Source organism: Schistocerca cancellata, chromosome 5, assembly GCF_023864275.1.
Source record: "Schistocerca cancellata isolate TAMUIC-IGC-003103 chromosome 5, iqSchCanc2.1, whole genome shotgun sequence".
NCBI lineage: Eukaryota > Metazoa > Arthropoda > Insecta > Orthoptera > Acrididae > Schistocerca > Schistocerca cancellata.
Window position 1 is genome coordinate 514,405,607 of NC_064630.1, and position 23,577 is coordinate 514,429,183.

Consider the following 23,577-nt stretch of genomic DNA (forward strand, 5'->3'; position numbering starts at 1 on the left):
AAAATGACAATTTTAATGAATATTATAAACTGAACATGCTTATACTGTGACACAAAATATGTGATGGAAAAAACTTTAAAGTGAGACACATTGAGCACAAAGTTACATTCAAACTGAGCAATTTCAACAGATCCACAGTAGTGAGTCACATTCATAACACTGACATCCACTAGCCAGATTACATACACTGTATAGAGGGAAGAAAACAATTATTTGAAGAGGTAGAAATCCTTGTGCATAGCAAAAAAGCACAAGACTATTTCAAATGACAATATATAAATCACTTGAGTAGTTTCCTTAAAAGATTCATGTAAAAGTCACAATAAACTACAGTATGGTTTTTAACAGTTCAATACTTTATAATCCAATGACATGTGAAAGTTTATTTGTGAATCAGTGATGTGTGTGCATTGCTGATACCATAACAGGTAGTGATGTCAATGCAGTGCTGGCTCTTACCATAGATATGTTCAGGGGCCCATACACAGCTTCTCAATAAACAGATCATGAGGCCTGAGAACAGTACAACCTATCCTGCATCACCCTTACAAGCTTTCCAGTCTGTTTCTAACCACCCTGTATAAAAAGGCTAACATTAATGATATGATATGTGATGCTAATGATCTCACTGTCAATGACACAAATGCCAACAGTTAATTACAGTTATTTCTTAGCTTTGAAAAGAGACATACTGTCTACTTCTCTTTGACATTTCAGTTTTTGATGTGGTCTACATTCCTTGAGCTCTGTAAAACATGACATATGAGTAAATGGCCATGTCTGCTGTATTTTTGTTTCTCTCCTTTCAGATGTGTTGTGATTATGTGGACATACCTTCAAATCTGTATTCCCTACTTACAGAAATTTGTGATGCTGCAAAACATGAACAAAATTTGATAGTTCCATGTCTCTCATATACACCATTATTTCATGTTAGTACCTGTAACAGCAGTTTAGTATTTTTTGTCACAGATCTTGAGCAGCGTCTGCAGCAATTGAAGTGTTCAAGACTGAAGGTGATTGCTACATGTGGAGTATTTCCAATGGATGCAGATGTTGCTCCCTTAACAGATATATGTAAGCTGGCACAGAAATATGGTGCTCTGATGTACTTAGATGATTCCAATGCAACGGGCTTCATAGGAAAAACAGGAAGGTACAGCAGCTATAATTTTCCTGATATATTCAATTTCTGGAAAATATATTTAAGACCAAACATTATGAGGTAGATTGGTTGTTGGCTGCAGATCACTTTGGGCCAGTCAGCAGAGAACATTGGTGAGTATGTCACTTAAATACTGGCAGTCACCATCAGGTTATTCAGTCCTCAGGAATTGGCAGATTTTGTAAATGACTATTTGTCTGATATAATAGAGAAGTAGTGACAAAATCTTCTCAAAACACAGGTAGCACTCACAATGACTTGCACAGCAATTACAATGATGATTCCCAAAGTGCAGCTTGAAATCAGAAGGACAGTATAGAACTTGAAGAAATTAAGAAGTCAGCAGACATAGATGAAGTTCCAGTTTCTGTTCTGAAGGCATGCATACACAGTATATGAACACCATTTAAAAAATATTAAATGAGTCCTTTACTTCGAATATTTTTCAGAGTACCTAAAGCATGTATTAGTTGTGCCCACAAAAAGGAAATATAATACAAAGTGTACAAATAATTACAGGAAATTCCTCTACTGCCTGCATTCTCAAAAATAATTGAATCAACCATGAACAATAGACTAATGAGATATGAATAAAAAGAATCTTTTTAATGAAGCACAGTTTGATTTCTGAAATTGGAGACATACAATATCGCCCTTTATCTAGTTCACAGAAGTGATAAGTATGACAGTGTGATAGGTATTCTTAGACTTGTCCAAGACACCATTGACCATAAAATACCACTACACAATCTGTAAGTACTAGGTGTATGAGAAATAACAAAAGAATGTTTCCAGTCCATTTGAAAAACAGGGTGGAAAAGGCAGAGGTGGTTAACATATTTGCTCCTGATAAATTTTTAGTAAACCATTTGTCAAACAAGAAACATACAGACTTATGAGCTCCTCAGGATAGTGTATTGGGCTGAGTTCTGTTCTTTGTGTGACTGTGTGTGTGTGTGTGTGTGTGTGTGTGTGTGTGTGTGTGTGTGTGTGTGTGTGTGTGCCTATATATATCAGTTACTTTCAAGGTAGTGTAAGACATGAGAAAAAGTTCCCTTTGCTGTTGACAACATCATAGTCACTTATAAAACATGAGAACTCTGATTATAGAAAAGAAATGAAACCATCAAGAATGTTTACAATTGGCCATTATGTAATACATTAACATTTAACACAAAGAAAACAAACACAAAGCACTACAGTATAAAGAGGGAAAAAGTGCTGTCACATTCAGCACAGATAATAATCTATAGAATGTGTAACAAACACAAAGCTTTTAGGGATGAATGCTGAGTGTTAACACGCAATGAAGACATAAATATCCTGGCAAAAAGAAAGTCATTAACATGTAATACTCTTGGGTTCTGTCATCTGCTGGTAACAGCCAACATCCTGTGGTAGCACACTATTTGATTCGATTCAATTCAGTTTTCATTCCATAGACCCAATAAATGAGATAATTTTCATGGGTGTAGAACATGTAAAAGTATAACATAACACATTTGAATATAATACCTACTACCCTGATCAATTGTCAGGAGAGTGTCGAAATAAGTGAATACAATGCGATACACTGGAACAGCTAATATTTACAGAATTAATGCGCAGTCAGAATGAAACATTGTTGTGCACTATTAATAAATTTGTCATACACAAAATATCCAATCTTGACTGTTGTGACAAAGTGCTGTGAGAACTGAAATCTAACAGACATTTTTACTTAAGCTGGCTTAACAGTCTCTGTTAAGATATTCATCTATAGTGTAGAAGGAGTTGCCTATCCAAAAGTCTTTCAATCTCCGTTTAAATGATGCTTTATCTGAAACCAAGTTTTTAATTGTTGCTAACAATTTATTAAAAATGTGTGTTCCTGAATATTGGGCTCCATTTTAAACCAAGGTAAGTGATTTTAGGTTTTTATGTAGATTGTTCTTATTATTAATACTGATACTATGTATTGCGCTGTAGGTTGGAAATAGAGATGTATTGCTTCCAACAAATTTCAATAAGGACTAAATACACTGAGAAGCAGTGGTTAGAACACAAAGTTCCTTGAACAGGTTTCTACATGATATTCTTGAATTTACACCACAGATGATTCTTGTCACATGCTTTTGCACCCTAAAAACTTTTGCTCAGTTTGCTAAGTTACCCCAGAATATAATCCCATATGACATAATAGAATGAAAGTAAGCAAACTATGCAAGTATTTTATATTTACATCTCCTACATCTGACATCATTCTCACTGCAAATACAGACTTGTTTAGGCACTTAAGCAATTCTATGGTATGCACTTTCCAACTGAATTTATTATCACGTTGCACTCCCAGAAATTTAACACTGATAATCTTTTCAATCTGCATGTCCTCGTATGTTATGCAAATGCTGGAAGGAAATTTGTTACAGGTTCTGAACTGCATAAAGTCGGTCTCCTCAAAGTTTAATGACACTGAATTAGCTTTAGTTTAAACCAATTATTAATGTCAGTGAAAATTTGATTAGTAGCTATTTCTCAATCTGTACTTGACTTGCTACTTCTTGCAATGTTTGTATTACCTGCAAACAAAACAAACGTAGCATCTGGCAATGTAACAGATGAGACTTCATTAATGTACACAAGAAAAAGCAATGGACCCTAGATGGAACCCTGAGGAACAACAAATGTAATTAATTCCCAGTCAAATGAAGACTGACTGCTTACTGCACAGGTATTTCACAATGACAACCTTTGTTTCCTGTTACATAAGACTCAAACCATTTTGCAGCAATGCCAGTAACACCATAATATTCTAATTTACTTAAGAGAATGCTGTGGTTCACACAGTCAAAGGCTTTTGACAGGTCACAGAAAAGGCCAGTAGCCTCTAATTTATTATCTAGTGAATTAAGTACATTCTCACTGTAAGAGTAAGTAGCTTTCTCTTTATCAGAGCCCTTCAGAAATCCAAACTGTGACTTGGACAATATATTATTTGCAGTGAGACGCTTAAGGAGACGCTTGAACACAACCTTTTCAAATATTTTTGAGAAAGCTGGCAGAAGCAAAATTGGTTGATAGTTTGATGGTATCTCTTTATCCCCCTTCTTGTAAAGAGGCTTAACTTCAGCATATTTTAGCCAGTCTGGAAATATTCTGCTGATAAGAGATTGATCACACAAATAATATCAATATCAATATCAAACCCACCAACAAGCAACAGTACCTCCATTATGACAGCTGCCACCCATTCCACATCAAACGGTCCCTTCCCTACAGCCTAAGTCTTCGTGGCAAACAAATCTGCTCCAGTCCGGAATCCCTGAACCATTACACCAACAACCTGACAACAGCTTTCGCATCCCGCAGCTACCCTCCCGACCTGGTACAGAAGCAAATAACCAGAGCCACTTCCTCATCCTCTCAAACCCAGAACCTCCCACAGAAGAACCAAAAAAGTGCCCCACTTGTGACAGGATACTTTCCGGGACTGGATCAGGCTCTGAATGTGGCTCTCCAGCAGGGATACGACTTCCTCAAATCCTGCCCTGAAATGAGATCCATCCTTCATGAAATCCTCCCCACTCCACCAAGAGTGTCTTTCCGCCGTCCACCTAACCTTCGTAACATCTTAGTTCATCCCTATGAAATCCCCAAACCACCTTCCCTATCCTCTGGCTCCTACCCTTGTAACCGCCCCCGGTGTAAAACCTGTCCCACGCACACTCCCACCACCACCTACTCCAGTCCTGTAACCCGGAGGGTGTACACGATCAAAGGCAGAGCCGGGTGTGAAAGCACCCACGTGATCTACCAACTGACCTGCCTGCACTGTGACGCATTCTATGTGGGAATGACCAGCAACAAACTGGCCATTCGCATGAATGGACACAGGCAGACAGTGTTTGTCGGTAATGAGGATCACCCTGTGGCTAAACATGCCTTGGTGCACGGCCAGCACATCTTGGCACAGTGTTACACCGTCCAGGTTATCTGGACACTTCCCACTAACACCAACCTATCCGAACTCCGGAGACGGGAACTTGCTCTTCAATATATCCTCTCTTCCCATTATCCTCCAGGCCTCAATCTCCGCTAATTTCAAGTTGCCGCCACTCATACCTCACCTGTCATTCAACAATATCTTTGCCTCTACACTTCCGCCTCGACTGACATCTCTGCCCAAACTCTTTGCCTCTGTATATGTCTGCTTGTGTCTGTATATGTGTGGATGGATATGTGTGTGTGTGCGAGTGTATATCCGTCCTTTTTTCCCCCTAAGGTAAGTCTTTCCGCTCCCGGGATTGGAATGACTCCTTACCCTCTCCCTTAAAACCCAAATCCTTTGTGTGTATGTTTGTGTTTGTTTGTGTGTCTATCGAAGTGCCAGCGCTTTCGTTTGGTAAGTCACATAATCTTTGTTTTTAGATATATTTTTTCCCACGTGGAATGTTTCCCTCTATTATACACTCCTGGAAATGGAAAGAAGAACAAATTGACACCGGTGTGTCAGACCCACCATACTTGCTCTGGACACTGCGAGAGGGCTGTACAAGCAATGATCACACGCACGGCACAGCGGACACACCAGGAACCGCGGTGTTGGCCGTCGAATGGCGCTAGCTGCGCAGCATTTGTGGACCGCCGCCGTCAGTGTCAGCCAGTTTGCCGTGGCATACGGAGCTCCATCGCAGTCTTTAACACTGGTAGCATGCCGCGACAGCGTGGACGTGAACCGTATGTGCAGTTGACGGACTTTGAGCGAGGGCGATAATAGTGGGCATGCGGGAGGCCGGGTGGACGTACCGCCGAATTGCTCAACACATGGGGCGTGAGGTCTCCACAGTACATCGATGTTGTTGCCAGTGGTCGGCGGAAGGTGCACGTGCCCGTCGACCTGGGACCGGACTGCAGAGACGCACGGACGCACGCCAAGACCGTAGGATCCTACGCAGTGCCGTAGGGGACCGCACCGCCACTTCCCAGCAAATTAGGGACACTGTTGCTCCTGGGGTATCGGCGAGGACCATTCGCAACCGTCTCCATGAAGCTGGGATACAGTCCCACACACCGTTAGGCCGTCTTCCGCTCACGGCCCAACATCGTGCAGCCCGCCTCCAGTGGTGTCGCGACAGGCGTGAATGGAGGGACGAATGGAGACGTGTCATCTTCAGCGATGAGAGTCGCTTCTGCCTTGGTGCCAATGATGGTCGTATGCGTGTTTGGCGCCGTGCAGGTGAGCGCCACAATCAGGACTGCATACGACCGAGGCACACAGGGCCAACACCCGGCATCATGGTGTGGGGAGCGATCTCCTACACTGGCCGTACACCACTTGTGATTGTCGAGGGGACACTGAATAGTGCACGGTACATCCAAACCGTCATCGAACCCATCGTTCTACCATTCCTAGACCGGCAAGGGAACTTGCTGTTCCAACAGGACAATGCACGTCCGCATGTATCCTGTGCCACCCAACGTGCTCTAGAAGGTGTAAGTCAACTACCCTGGCCAGCAAGATCTCCGGATCTGTCGCCCATTGAGCATGTTTGGGACTGGATGAAGCGTCGTCTCATGCGGTCTGCACGTCCAGCACGAACGCTGGTCCAACTGAGGCGCCATGTGGAAATGGCATGGCAAGCTGTTCCACAGGACTACATCCAGCATCTCTACGATTGTCTCCATGGGAGAATAGCAGCCTGCATTGCTGCGAAAGGTGGATATACACTGTACTAGTGCCGACATTGTGCATGCTCTGTTGCCTGTGTCTATGTGCCTGTGGTTCTGTCAGTGTGATCATGTGATGTATCTGACCCCAGGAATGTGTCAATAAAGTTTCCCCTTCCTGGGACAATGAATTCACGGTGTTCTTATTTCAATTTCCAGGAGTGTATACACAAATAACTTAGATAGATAGAACTCAACTCGCATGAGCAGTCTTTGATTAACTTCATTAATATGTTATCATACTCACTGGAATACTTAGGTTTTAAGGATTTTACGATGGATGCTACTTCTTTGGGAGATGTTTCATTTCCATTTTACTGAAGTTATTTTTAAAGACTGGTCTCAGATATTCCATTGCACATCCTATTTTTCATTCTTTCAATGTATAATAACATATGGAATTATTTTGTGGGGGAACTCTAGCTGTGTACGTGACATATTAACACTGCAAAAAAAGCTATTAGGATAATTACTGGTTCTGCATATAAGGCACACTGTAAACCTTTGTTCTGTGAACAAAAATTCATGACTGTTATAAACTTGTACATATACTATGTTCTAATTTATATGAAGAAGAAATTACCAGAAACAAAAACCAGAGAAAATGTACATAGCCACAATACAAGAAGGAATAGGTGCCTCTTTATTCCTTACCACAGATTGTCAAAGTCACTCAACAGCTATGAAATCATGGGGTACAAATTATTTAATAAGGAATAGGTGCCTCTTTATTCCTTACCACAGATTGTCAAAGTCACTCAACAGCTATGAAATCATGGGGTACAAATGATTTAATAATCTTCCTCAATCTGTTCAAGAGTTACCTGAACAATTATTCAAACAAACAATTCATGACTGGTTAGTCCTCCACCCATTCTATGATACAAGAGAATTTATCAACTATAATATAATACTGTAATGTTAACAATGAACCTGTTGTTTCTTTCAAACTATTAATTGTATTTTAGTATGTTTATGACGTCTATTGCTGTAATGGCCAAATGACAATAAAATTATTATTATTATTATTATTATTATTATTATTACCAAACCCGATAACCCCAAGCTGTCAGTAATAGAAATGAAGCACTTGTTCAAGAGGTTCGCAACACTACATGCACTTGTTACCACGTCTCATTTATTTTTAGCACTATCTGTTCCTGTTCCTTTTTGGCCCCACCTGTCTCTGTCTTTGTACATTTTTATTTTAGCAGTGGAATTCTTTTTTGTTGAGTATAGAAGGCACAAAACAGACATACTAATTTTTAAACTGCATAAATAGGCCAAAAGAATGATAACTAGAAGTAATAGTTGGGCTCACTGTAAAGTACTATTAAATAACTGTAAAAATGAAACATTGATTTGCAGACATGCACAAAAAAAGACTGTTAGAATTTGAGCTTTCAGTCAAAGCCTTCTTCAGAAAGAAAGCACACACATACATTCACACAAGCAACCACACCCCAAGCGCACATATCCACTATCTCCAGCCAGATCTGGAGTGACTGGAGATAGCAGTAATGTGTGCATGAGGCATGCTCGCTTCTGTGAAAGTGTATGTGTTTCCTTTTTGAACAAAACCTTGGCTAAAAGCTCATTGTGTAATAGTTTTATCATTGTACCAGTATTCAATACAATGTGTCATCTTTGTAGTGAATAGTAATCTTATCCTCTTCACAATATAGTCAATATTCCAACCTGGACATTCAATTGTTTGATTTTAAAAAAACTGGGCATCTCTACTACACAAAGAGTACATCTACTGATGTGTTGTGCATATAAGGCAAAACAGAACTATGAATTTCACTAATAGTTCTGTACATAATCATAGGCCAAGAGCCAGTTTGGACTTTTTGACGTTTAGCAAGGGGAAAAAAAACAAAAATCAAAAGAACATTTTCTTTTAGGGAATAAAACTGTATAACAAATTGTCCAAGATGATGAAAAAGGTTACTTAAATAAATCTGTTCAAAAAGGCAGCTAAAGCATTTTTCAGAAGTAATACATACTATGCAATGAAATATTTATTAAAGGAGTCAGAGAGTGTAGCAGTAATACTTTCAGAAGAAAATCATGTGCCAAGATTTACTGCATGATAGTAATTGTCTTGTCCTTCTCAAAAGCTCAATATCTCAGTCATTACATGGGGGTGGGGGTTCTGAATCATTTTCAGGCAGACTGAGGGAATGATATGAAGGCATGCATGACACATAGCTGCATGTTCATGTGTCTGGAGTCAGTTTACCAAACAGATTAGATTTTGTGTAGGGCCTCAGGAGTATGCTCCTGGTCAAGGATTCACCAGTGATTAGGTGGCAATCTATCTTTTTCTATATTTGTTGATATTCCAAAGTGGAGTTTCCATAGTTAACTTGTTTAAGGCACTTATATTTTAGAGGCTATTTTTTTATGAAATCGGTCATTTTACTGATATATGCACGTAGTTATGAATTTTTGAAACTTGTAATTTTCCAAACCTCATGTAAACTTCTCCAACACCATTGTACAGAATTTTCCCTGGACCTAAATAAATAAATATTTTGAATGTCCTTGGTGTGTGCAGTGATGAAATGCATATATATGATCTGGAAAAAAATTGTGTAAATCAGAGAAAACTACTGGGGATAATCAAAACTTTCTGTTTGAGAGTGTTGCTGCAGTGTATATGCAACAAAGCATGACTCTGATGTGATTTTATAAGCACTGACATATAGGCAAGGGGTTAGTACGGCATTTGTGTCCTTACAATATGTGTACGGTAAATATGGAAATGTGAACTATGGCATTGTTATTACCTAATGAGTACAAACAGAACCAATATGTCGTTATTCTCTTCTGGGCTGCTGAAGGAGAGGCACTGTTATAGACCCATCAGAGAATGAAGAATGTGTACGGGGCAGCATGTCTGTCAAAAACCACCTTTGTGGAATGGTGTTCCGAGTTCATAATAATGCATATCTCCATATTGCAAATGATGTAATGCAGAAGTTACACCAATTCAAGTGGGAGAAACTCAAGCATCCCCCCCTCTAGTTCTGATCTCTCTCCATGCATTTATCACACCTTCAGTCCCTTAAAAAAGCCTTTAAATGTTGAAAATGTCAATGGAACTGACATTTTCAAAACCTACAGTGCAAACAGGCCTATAAATAATGGAAAATAATATAGGAATGTAGGCGAGTTAGTATGAACAGCATAGTGAACGCATTATCATGGTGAAGATTGAAACAAAGCCCATCACAGTTGTACAAGTATATATGCCTACTAAATCCAAAAATGACAAAAAGAAGGAAAGAATAAATGATGAGATAAAAGAAGTTATTCTGTTAAGCGAGATGAATTTATTTGTGATGGGTGACAAGAATTTGGAAGTAGGAAAAGGAAGAGAAGGAAAAACAGGAGAACATGGACTGCAATAAAAGAATGAATAAGGGACCAACCTGCTAGAATTTAGCACAGAGCATAATTTAATAATCAATAACAACTGGTTTAAGAATCATGATGGAAAGTTGTATACCTGTATATGGAAGAGAACTGGAAAAGCTGAACGGTTTCAGACAGAAATTTTGAAACCAAATTTTAACCTGCAAAACGTATGCAGGACCAGATATGGACTCTGGCCATAATTTATTGGTATGAGCTGCAGAATAAAACTGATGAAAGCTAATACAGATGCCTAATGCCTAAAATTCCGACATACAGTGTGCAGAATAGCAAAGCAAGAGTAGCTACAAGAGAAATGAAAAGCACTTTTGGCTATGGGAAAAACAGATGTTACCCATAGGAAAATTGAAAGAGATAATTAGAGACAAAAGCAGCACCTGTACAATTATTAAGAGCTCATATAGTTCTAAGTACAGAATCAAAAACTTAAAATTTCAAGGACTATGTAGAAGGGATATACAACGGAAGTAAACTTGAAGACAGTGGTATGGAAATGAAAGAGAAAGTAAATAAAGATGAGATGATAGATACAGTAGTTGAGAAGAATAAGAGAATGCCAAAAGACCTAAGTTGGTACAAGTCATCTGGGTAGACGGCCCTTCCTCAGTAGTAAGGATATTCCTGGGAAAACATGCATTGACAAAAGTGTTCCATCTAGTATTCAAAATATAAGAGACAAGTGAAATATCCTCAAGCTTCAAGAAGAATGTTATAACCCCAATTCTAAAGAAGGTATGTGCATACAGGTGTGAATATTTTAACAAACTGCTTACAAAATTAATGGAAAGACTGTTAGAAACTGACCTTGGTGATGATCAGTTAGTGTACCAGAGCAATGTAGGAACATGTAGGGCGATACTGACCCTACAATTTATCTTAAGAGACAGAGTGAAGAAAGGAAATTCTGGGTTTATAGTGTTTCAAATTTTGAAGCTATATGGGAAAAATGCAGGGAGAAAGCAGTTATCTAAAACTTGTACAGAAACCCTACTACAGTTATAAGAGTCAAAGGACATGAAAGGGAAGCAGTACTTTAATCAAGTAGGGAGTGAGACATGGTTGTTGCCCATCCCTTGTAACGAAGCGAGCTAGAACCAATCCACTTGTTCTTATACCATGCGTAACAGTAATATATATATATTTTTCTTTATTTGATCTAATTGTATGAATAACACATGTATGATTGTTTTGTATTCAGAGTGTCTTGCAGCCTTCATGTAGTTAATAAATGAAATTATTGTACACATACACAAGGAAAAGGCTGCTTACTTTTTTATATTTTTATTTTTATGGAATGTTATAGAGCTCTCACTTATCTTCAGCATTCCTATGGAAGGTAGATAGTAAATATAGAATGCTGTAAGCTATAGACTGTTCGTTACAGGAGTTAGAATGTGTTCATAATTTTGTGTATTTTCTATTAGAATGTCTAGTACTAGCTTCTATTTTATTGTTATGCCTTCCTTGAAATTTTACAGATGTTTATGGAGATGTTCTATTAATTTTATCTGGTGTCCAGAATTTGATGTAAATTTATTATTTTCTTTTACAAGCAGGGAATTTTAGCCTGATTATTCACAACATTGTTTCCAGATTATTGATACTGACAACCTAATTGACTACCAAAAAACAATGTATGAGTAAATATTCTTAATTTGATGATCAGTATAAATGAGTAGTGATAGAATTTGGAATGAACTAACAAGTAACTCTGAATGTAGCAACATATTTTGTATGAGATTCCTTTGGTTGCTCTTTTAAATAAAAATTTTACTCTTTCCAAAAAACTCTTGTTTCAAAATTTATTCAAAATTAAAATTTTTGTCTTCCAGGACATACCATTTTTAATGGGTGATTATTTCCAAAATTCAGTTACCTAATTTTGTAGCTCTGATGTTTCTGATTATAAAAATGCCCTCTTGCACTAGGAAAACATGTCAGTTTGCTAATTACTCAGTATATAAAATTTTATATGTTAGCCATTTTTGATAGGAATTGTGAATCCCGTCAAGTGTATACATAGTATTCACAATATTGTCCATATAATTTTGACATTTTTCCAGTTATCCAACCCATAGTCAAACAAGATTACACTCTGGCTCACTGTAATTCCATACTCACTAATTTTGCCTTTTTTTTTTTTTTTTGCCACTGTAATCAAAATGTATTTACAAATGTTAACTTCTATTAGTGCACAATTCTATGAATAGTTGTACAGGACAATAGTTCAGTTAGTCAGCATCCGGTAATAAAATTGCATACAATTATGTGTTATTATAGTGCATATATCTTTGTGAGCTACTTTCAGGCAGTTCTCCTTCTGCTGTCAGTATGTGAACATCTCAGTGTCAGAGATATTATCAATATGCAAACAAATAGCCATGTGCAATTATATTTTTTTTTAAATCATTCATTTAGTCAACATCTCTATGAACAACTTTTATGTGTATTTAATATGCAAACAAACCTAAATTCATGTTTCACTACTGTAAGTGCCTTCAAATGGATGTAGGTTGTAGTTGTTATGCAGAGATGAAAAAGTCTAAACAGGATAGTTGTATCAGTTTTCAGAATGAGTAACATAATATAAACTATCTATCAATATTATGAAAAATTGCTACTCACTGTATAGCAGAGATGTTGAGTTGCAGATAGGCACAACAGAAAGACTGTCACAAACAATAGCTTTTGGCCAGTAAGGCCTACATGAGAATTAGATGACAAACGAACACGTACACACTCACGCAACACACCTCACACACACATGACAGCAGTCTCAGACAACTGAAGCTAGTGTGGTTTCATAAGTACATTTCACTAATTAGTACTGTAAGTACATGAAAAACACAGAGAAATTTTAAAACTTTGTGTTAATGTGACAGTGAAATCGATATTCCTCACTAGACTTGTTAAGAACTAACTTATGTATATGGTGATAGATGAAATGATTCTGAGAGCAATTGTATAGTACAGAAAGGGGATTCAACCAATCCAGTGTCTACTGAATAAAATAATGATTAAGTCTCTTATTTTATTTGAGTATGATAACCTGTGTATGCATTTATATTTTGTAATTTTTAGAATTACCATCAATCTATTCCAGCACTGCAGTGACAATGATTATGTGCTGTAGAGGTGCTGTCTTCCTTAATGATAACTGTCATGTAATTTTAAATATGCTTATGATGTCTTGTAAGTAATGTGCATATCTACCTTAATTTTGCCAATATAACCAGCGTGTCAACCATGCCACCTGCAGTTGACATAGTTGCATTTAATTCAAAATAAATTCGCTGACAATGAACATCTTGGCATTGGCTCTGTTAGGTACAGATATACTACCTATTAGTGAAATATGAAAGTTTGTGCCAGACCAGGATTTGAAACTAGATTTCTTGCTGCAAGCATTAACTGATTAAGTGATAGTTGATTATAGTATAGGGATGTAGAGATTGTGTCATATGAAAGTTTGGTTTGGTCCAGGAGGCATGCAGAGATAGCTGAAGTGGTTAAGATGACCACTCATGATAAGTGGGAAATGTGGGATCGTTCTCCGTCTGGCACAAATTTTCATATGTCACTAATAGGTGAAGTATGTATGTCTAGCACAGCTGAAGACAAGATATTCACAGTCAGCATATTTATTTTGAATTAATTTAAGATGGCTGTCAGTCATCATTAATATCTGTTCATCCAGACATTAACGTAAATATAGTTGTATTTGTTGCATGTATTGAGCAGTTACACTGGTGTCCAAAATTAAAACAACAAACAGAAATTTTCCAAGGTTGCATTTATTTTGTCACAAAACAATATAGATAGGTGATAGTAAAGTAGAAAAAATGTAAGAAATAAAGAACATAACAACTGCAACATGCCTAACAGTACAAAAATGTTCTTTATTTTTTTCCAACTTAATGAATTTGCACACACATTCCCACAACTGGTTAATGTGCTCAGTATGGGAATGTGACCACCTCTGGCAACAGTACAGGCCTGACAGTGACAGGGCCTGCTGTGAATGGTGTCATTAATCTCTTGCTGAGGCAATAACGCCCCCTCTTCTTGCAGAGATGCTCACAGGTCTTGTAGAGTGGTTGGTGGGTGCTGACACAATGCAACCCATTTTTCTAGTGCATCCCAGCCATGCTCTGTGAGATTCAAATAGGGAGAGCAAACAGGCCACATCATGTGTGCAGTATCTTTTGTCTCCAAGAAAATTTCATGCACCCGTGCTCTGTGAGGTCGAGCATTATCATCCGCCAGTAAGAAGTCTGGGTGCAAAACACTTCATAACAACAGCATGTGAGGCCCCCAAGTCTCATGAAGATATCTGACAGAAGTTAAACCCTGCCGATTTACTTGTATAATTTCATGAAGTGTTCGAGTGGTCAACATAATCCCTGCTCACAGCATTAGTGATCCTCCCTGATATCAGTCTCTTTACACAATGTTTGGGTCCTGAAATTGTGTTTCATGTTCCCTTCAGATGTGAATACATCAAGAATCACTCTCCAGAGAAAATTGGGACTCATCTATGAAAAGAACTTTGGCCCACTGTTCGACCATCCAAGTGGCACGTTGACAATTCCACTCTAGGTACTCTCTTCTGTGAAGATGCATTAGAGGTATACATACAACAAGTCTCTGACAATAAAGAATGCTCTGCCAAAGCCTTCTGTACACCATTTGCCTTGATACAACACATCCAGTGGATGCTGCAAGGTCACATGCAGTAGCTGTATTGTTATGCCCTTACAGCCAAATAGCAGTCCTCTTTATTCTGATGTCACTTGTGGTTGGCTCTCCCCTGGTCTTGGGACACAGTTTCATTCTCTGTAAACTGTCACCACATCTGAGAAACAACACCACAGTTCATATTAAGCCATGGGGCCACTTTAGTTTGTGATGTCCTGCTTCCATTCTTCATACAGTCTTCCACCATAGAGACTCTCCTTCTCTGTACCTCACTACAGTGTCTGTGACTGTGCACACAGCTGTTCTAGATGTGGGACTACCCAGAACACTAGCCCATTTTATAGGTGCCCTAATGTTGTCATTGGCATGGTTGCCCATTGACTGGAATGCCATCTTCCATGCAGAACATGATTGTTCGGACATCTGTTGACAGTTTGTATGATTATATTGTGAATTAGACAAATGATGGGGAAATAACAGTTTGTTGCTTTAATTTTGGGCACCAGTGTAGTTAAGTTAGAGTTATACTAATGGAAAAGTATTTGAGAGACTACTTACTTTAGATTTTGAGCTTATTGTGCTAACACTATACTTACATCTATATATTTAATGTTGTACATGTATAGTTCTGTTTATAAACTATTTTTCAGTTACTGATATCATTTTACTCAAAGAAGCACTAGAAATTTTTGAATATATACATTACCTGATCAACCCAGCTGACATTTACTGACCCCATGCCGGTTTTATTGTATACATGGTGAGCATTAATAAAACTGACAAACTGCAGGGATGGATTCCTGACTGGAAATGAAGGAAGAAAGGTCCTGTGAACATGTGTCTGGAGAATGCATTATTGCCACGTTAGATGGTGCTAATGAATGACTATTCTTCTGAACATGTGCTCTGTGTTCCTTGTGTGTTACAGGGTGTGTGATTGACACAGTATACTGTGACCAGCAGAATGGTCCAGTTATTCATGTTGGGAACAAGCCAGGATGGTGTTTGTGTACAGCTAGGCAGCATGGCTATATCAAAACAAGCACCCTCACTGACACCAACCACATTACACAACATTTCAATTCTTGTTTGGACATTTGTGTGACCATGGGTCCTTTCAGACAGACAAATGCACACGAGGTGCTGGACTGCATGTACACCACATTTGGAGGACTGGGTTTTATAGGATATTGAGACAAACCCTAGTGCTCTGCCAACAGGTTTACACCAAATTACAATTATGTGTATCCCTCATGACAACCACTAGTATCCCTATCACCTGAAATCTGATGGAGGCCACTCTGAACATGTGAAACAAGGATGTGCTGCAAGTCTTTTCTATATTCTGTTGCGGTTTGTTGTCTTTGCATTACACCATCTGTTTCCAGACACATGTTCATAGGATCTTTTTCCTCCATTTCCAGTCAGGAACCTGTTCCTGTATTTTGTTAGATTTATTAATTTTCACCCTGTATACCTGTGTTTGATTTGATGCTAATTATGCTGTAGACAAGCAAGATATCTGATGTGAAGTTTACACAAGTTTTATTCAAAGAAGATGAATATGGAAGACTGGTCCCAGGAAATGAGAAACAAAAAGGAAGATAAATGTACTGCATATATAATAAATGATAATACAGTTAGGTTTTTGTAAATAACACAGTCACATACTCTTTGCAGGAACAAGTAAAGTCCCATCATAATTCAGTTTGGCCAGTGTCGAGATAACTTTCCACATCTATTACTGTTTGGATTTATCTTAGACTTCTTCCATTGGATTTCTACACTGGCAGAATCTCTTGCGTAAATTTTATACATGAAATTCTCTATGTTATGTAACAGCCATTGATTTTTTAATAGAATTTTCAAGTAGATTTTCTAGTGAGGAACATGATACACATTAATTTCTTTACGCAGCTACATATTTATAATCATCTCTCAGTTTTCAACCAATAATAATCATTGTTAAACATCATTTGAAGCAACATACATATATATAAATGTTTTGATGAAATATCTGACCAAGACTTGTAAAAAGATGCAATCAAGTGTTCAAAATCTAAACACATAGTATATTGTTAATCTTCTATATAACTCAAAATATGTTATATAAAATGATAAAACTTTAGCATATGACACATTGAAGAAGAGACAGTTGGCTGAGTGGTGGTCAGATGAAGTTGGTCACTTCATGATGACAGACTAGCCAAATTCAGAAATGAAGATCATGTTCATCATATCAATAATGGTTTTTTCTGAATCACAATGCACCATCTCTCAATAATGTTCTTTGCACCAGTTTCAGCCATATTTTTCATATTTGGCCCCAGTAGACTTCAGGCTTCTCCCCAAACTCATATCTGCTCAAAGGGGAGCACATTGTGTGTATTAAATCAATTCAGTGGAATGTGTCAGAGATTCTAAACAATACTTCACTTGAAGGTGTTGTCAACATCTTCCAGAGCCTCGACAGTCAATACTGTGTGTGTGTGCGGTTAGAAAAGGGGTGTTTTATTATTATTATTTATTTTCAACATCCTTGATTACAATATTTGTACTACTACGTATGTGTGTGTGTGTGTGTGTGTGTGTGTGTGTGTGTGTGTGTGTGTGTATACGTGTGTTTGTGTGGAGTGTAATGTTTGCAGTGTGCAATGATGATGATGATGATGATGATGATGAGAGAAGGGAGAGGGTGAAACCCAGTGCCAGCACATAGCCTACTCTTTGCAAATAGCACCTAGAAGGCCACCAAGCTTAGCATCCCCATCTGACAGACAGATCGCCATCACTTAATGAGACACTGTGGAGACATTTCGTATTTAAACCAGGACATTGGCATCAAGTTTGGTTATGAGGAACTGTATGCCACCATGTCTCATCCCCTTGCTGGCTAAATACTGACAGAGCACATTTTTTCCACTATCAGGTTTGAATGGGGTTACCTCCGTGTCAACAGACACTGTAGAAGTGTGCATTAGCAATGACGGCCTCAGAGGCAGGTAGTGAATGGATGTATAATGAAAATCCTTGTATTGTAACAGGGAGTAGTATGTGTAGACATCTAGCTGTGACAGGTCAGAAAACATCCTATTTTGGTGGTCTCTGCTTGACATACAAGTTTGGTAGTAGTAAGCTGACAGAAAATTGAACTCAGTATACACGCACAGCTTGTAATGTCCCACTGTGTGTTGAGCCATATTTCCATCAGCTTCACAGAAAATACTTTATTTGCTCTATACTTTGTATACAACTACTTGACTCATTTCATGAGACTATATCAGTAAATAACAGAAAAAAGTTAAGTTGATCTCATTAAATTTACTTGTTCTGAAAGACCAATGGGAAAAATGTACCCATTTTTTTCTCATGAGTCAGCTGTCAAGCATAAACTAAAACAAGTGGCAAACTTGTACCTAATACAATTTGATTTTCTTGCCCATCTATTTAGTCTACAAATTATGGAAATATTACCATATGGGTTATCAAATGAAATTTATGATTGGATTTAAATTTCTCAATGGGGAGGATACAGCATACATTCTTGGATGGAATGTCAGCAACAAAAGTAGAAGTAACTTCTGGTGTGTCCCAGGGAAGGGTATAGTGACCCTCATCATTCATGCTGTGTGTTAATAACCTGGCAGAATATGTTAATATTAAACTCAAACTTTTTGCAGATGATGCAGTTATTTATTGTGAAGGACTTCCTCAAAAAGCTGCACAAATATTCTGCCAGATCTTGATAAGACTTCAAGGTGGTGGAAAGATGAGCAACTTGCTTTAAAAGTTCAAAGTTCAAAGTGCACATCACAAAACACAATGAAGTAACATCCTAAGACTACCATATTAGTGAGTCATAATTGGATTCAGTCAATTCATACAAATACCTGGGTGTAAATCTGTAAGAACATGTAATGGAACAGTCACTTAGGGTTTACTGTAGTAAAGCAACTGGCTGACTTTCATTGACTGGAGGATACTGGAAAAATGCAGTCTACAAAAGAGATCGGTTAAAAACCACTTACGCATCCCATCTTAGAATGTTGCTGAAGTGTGTAGGGCCCATACCAAATAGGACTAGCTGGGGACAATGAATTTATAAAAGAAAGGCAGCATGAGTGGTCACAGCTTTGTTTGATTCAAGGGAGAGTGGCTCAGAAACACTGAAAAACCTGAACTGGCAGATGCCTGAAGCTGATGCCAATTATATCATGAAAGCCTATTTACAAAGTTTCAAGAACCAGTGTTAAGTGAAAAATCTTAAGAATATACTGCAGCTGAATGAGATTTTCACTCTGCAGTGGAGTGTGCACTGGTATGAAACTTCCTGGCAGATTAAAACTGTGTGCCCGACCGAGAAGAGCTTCTGTAAAGTTTGGAAGGTAGGAGATGAGATACTGGCAGAATTAAAGCTGTGAGGACCGGGCGTGGGTCATGCTTCGGTAGCTCAGATGGTCGCGCACACAGTTTTAAACTGCCTGAAGTTTCATATACTGCAGCTACTTATAACAAAGTTAGACTGGTTCTTCTGATGCTGCATTTGTTAATGGACTGGGAAGAAAACCTAATATTTGGTACAGTATTGGTGATGAATTTCAGTCTATAATTACCTATTGTAACTAATGGTTGCACTCAAAATCTCTCTGCTTCATCAACAGTTCCTTCTGGTGTTGCTATCTCATTTTTGCTTATGAATGTAGTAATTTTTCTTCATGAAAAGGAAAATACTCACCATATAGTGGTGATGCTGAGTCACTGAGGCACAACAAAAAGACTTACAAATAAAGCTTTCAGCCATTATGGCCTCCATCAACAATAGACCACACACACACACACACACACACACACACACACCAACACACACACACACACACACACTTCACTTCAACTAGAAATACAAAGAGGTAAATGAGTTGCATTTCACAATGGTTTGCAGAGACTGTATGTAGATGTAACTCAGTAGTTTTCAAGAGAGTGAATATAATTCATATATTCACATATTTATAAAGATGAAGTATGTATGTTGGAAAATGTATGGACCACTTTCTAGGAGAGCTACATATTTACTCACAACTACTCAGCGGAAAAAGTTCTTGCTACATGTTGGTAGGAATATTTTACATCTTTTAGATTAATAACTAAATAAATAGGTTTGGATTACAAATAAAGGCAAAGTATTATAATGTGAAATAAAAAAATATATTAATTCTTCACTGGTGAAAATATTTTCTCACAATCCTTACAGGGGAACTGAGGAATTGTGTGGCATGATGGGTGTAGCAGATGTTATTACTTCTACACTTGGAAAGGCATTAGGTGGTGGAACTGGAGGATATACAACAGGTTCAAAGGAACTGATTTGTTTTCTGAGACAATGTAGTCGAACATATCTCTTCACCAATGCAATACCACCTTCATCTGCTGCAGCTGGAATGAAGGTAATTAAGTCAAGTGATTATTTAATTTTTTTTTCATTATGTTACTCATTGGGTCTGGACAAATCTAGAAAAAACAGAAGCCAGCCATTTCCACTTATGACACTTTAGGTAGAAGTTTTTATATAAATAGAAATTCTCCTTTACTTATTTCAAGGGTATTATACCAAGATCACTATTTACCTAGGATTCCAAATCATGTCCTGATCTTTTGGCATTATGTGGGCACTATATTGTGGCAGTTTTAGATGGGGAGTATTTTTAACTATGGTTGCGTGTGATACTGGTAGAAGTCGGGTCTGAACTACCATTGCCATCTGTAAAAAACAGTTGTGCTGTAGCCACTACAATATGCTTTCTGTACTTCAGTTTGCTTTGTGTTGTGGATTGTTTTCTTTTTCTTATTTTGAAATGAGTGAAGACACTAATCCTGGTGCATAAAGCGATTCGAAAGCAACTCTCACCACAACAAAAGGAATCAGTAATCCCTGTGACTATTGTGTCAGTTCTGCTTTCGTGGAAGCACAGAACACAGATGTAGGAGGGCAGCCCTTCAAGACAGAGGTGGGGCTTATTCCTCCACATCACTCCCCTCCACTGAGAGAGCCCAAATTCTCATTTGTTTATGGTCATTGTCAACTGCCATGATATACTGTCCACAAAATATTTTTCTAGTAATTTTTGATCACATGGAACCATTTCCCTAGGATTTATAATTCCTGGATACCTTTTTATTGCATCCAGCTAATATTTCTAAATATTCTCAGTGTATGTTCCCCTTAATGTGTCCCTAAAAATATTGCTTTGCTGTAACAAGGAAAGAACAAGAGGTGAGGAATGTACACTCCTGGAAATTGAAATAAGAACACCGTGAATTCATTGTCCCAGGAAGGGGAAACTTTAGTGACACATTCCTGGGGTCAGATACATCACATGATCACACTGACAGAACCACAGGCACATAGACACAGGCAACAGAGCATGCACAATGTCGGCACTAGCACAGTGTATATCCACCTTTCGCAGCAATGCAGGCTGCTATTCTCCCATGGAGACGATCGTAGAGATGCTGGATGTAGTCCTGTGGAACGGCTTGCCATGCCATTTCCACCTGGCGCCTCAGTTGGACCAGCGTTCGTGCTGGACGTGCAGACCGTGTGAGACGACGCTTCATCCAGTCCCAAACATGCTCAATGGGGGACAGATCCGGAGATCTTGCTGGCCAGGGTAGTTGACTTACACTTTCTAGAGCACGTTGGGTGGCACGGGATACATGCGGACGTGCATTGTCCTGTTGGAACAGCAAGTTCCCTTGCCGGTCTAGGAATGGTAGAACGATGGGTTTGATGACGGTTTGGATGTACCGTGCACTATTCAGTGTCCCCTCGACGATCACCAGTGGTGTACGGCCAGTGTAGGAGATCGCTCCCCACACCATGATGCCGGGTGTTGGCCCTGTGTGCCTCGGTCGTATGCAGTCCTGATTGTGGCGCTCACCTGCACGGCGCCAAACACGCATACGACCATCATTGGCACCAAGGCAGAAGCGACTCTCATCGCTGAAGACGACACGTCTCCATCATTCGTCCCTCCATTCACGCCTGTCGCGACACCACTGGAGGCGGGCTGCACGGTGTGCGGGACCATAGCCCAGCTTCATGGAGACGGTTGTGAATGGTCCTCGCCGATACCCCAGGAGCAACAGTGTCCCTAATTTGCTGGGAAGTGGCGGTGCGGTCCCCTACGGCACTGCGTAGGATCCTACGGTCTTGGCGTGCATCCGTGCGTCGCTGCGGTCCGGTCCCAGGTCGACGGGCACGTGCACCTTCCGCCGACCACTGGCGACAACATCGATGTACTGTGGAGACCTCACGCCCCACGTGTTGAGCAATTCGGTGGTACGTCCACCCGGCCTCCCGCATGCCCACTATACGCCCTCGCTCAAAGTCCGTCAACTGCACATACGGTTCACGTCCACGCTGTCGCGGCATGCTACCAGTGTTAAAGACTGCGATGGAGCTCCGTATGCCACGGCAAACTGGCTGACACTGACGGCGGTGGTGCACAAATGCTGCGCAGCTAGCGCCATTCGACGGCCAACACCGCGGTTCCTGGTGTGTCCGCTGTGCCGTGCGTGTGATCATTGCTTGTACAGCCCTCTCGCAGTGTCCCGAGCAAGTATGGTGGGTCTGACACACCGGTGTCAATGTATTCTTTTTTCCATTTTCAGGAGTGTATATTGAAAAAAAGGACTGAATAGTAATGTAGTTTAAGGTGCCAGGTATCTCATCCTAAAACTATTCGTACAGGTGCATCAAAATTCAAGAGATATCACCCTCAGATAGCAGACAGGATGAATTTACCATTCATTAAAATGACAGTATTTTTTGAAACAGCAATACAGCATATCATTTACCTCAGTGACACAAGGTTCTTAATAAATGCACAGTGAATCTAATTTCATTAACATTCTGAAATACTGGTTTTTCATCTGTTTTGATGCATACCAAACATAATTTTATCATTTCAGGAAAAAAAATCTATGAGCTTAAAATCCAGTGAACCAATGACTGAATTTTAATTGCATTTTCATTTTTGTGTATTTTCTGCTTATTCTGTAACAATTCAGATGCACTGTAACAATTCAGATGCACTACCAGTTTTCTTAATTACATTTTTGACCTGCTGATAGAAATAAACATCATGTGAGGGACACAAATACGTACACTTTGGATTATAACTTTCATAGGGCATGTAGCCTTTCCCAGTGTTATCTGTGGTGAACTAATTTTACCGTGTAGTATTGATCTGACCATTCCATGAGTCTACTAGTAACAAAAGGTCATTTTCTCCAACATATGATTTTATAACTAACTACAACAGTTGTTTTAAAGTTCTTTCATTAATTTTTCTGACTTGTAACAGGAAACCATGACATCTCTCTACTAATACAAAAATTTAACTTCTTTGCTGAGTCTCAAACCAAACTTATTCCTGGCTTCTTCAGACAGAAAAATGCACATGGAAGAAATTCTCCATTGAGTGTCAGCAAGTAGTGTGGTGTATAGGTATGTGTCTTTTGGACAAATTCTCATTCTTGGTTTTCAGTCCTGATAGCTCAAAAAG

At 38.9% G+C, this 23,577-nt stretch overlaps 1 protein-coding gene across 1 annotated transcript in view; it reads left to right on the forward strand.

The window, feature by feature from the left end:
- Positions 1–23,577, forward strand: part of LOC126188637 (2-amino-3-ketobutyrate coenzyme A ligase, mitochondrial-like) — a 173,693-nt gene that overhangs the window by 55,903 nt on the left and 94,213 nt on the right. The window contains exons 6-7 of the mRNA XM_049930238.1: positions 973–1,156; positions 20,262–20,454. Coding sequence (XP_049786195.1) covers positions 973–1,156; positions 20,262–20,454 — 377 coding nt within the window. The remainder of the gene's footprint in view (positions 1–972; positions 1,157–20,261; positions 20,455–23,577) is intronic.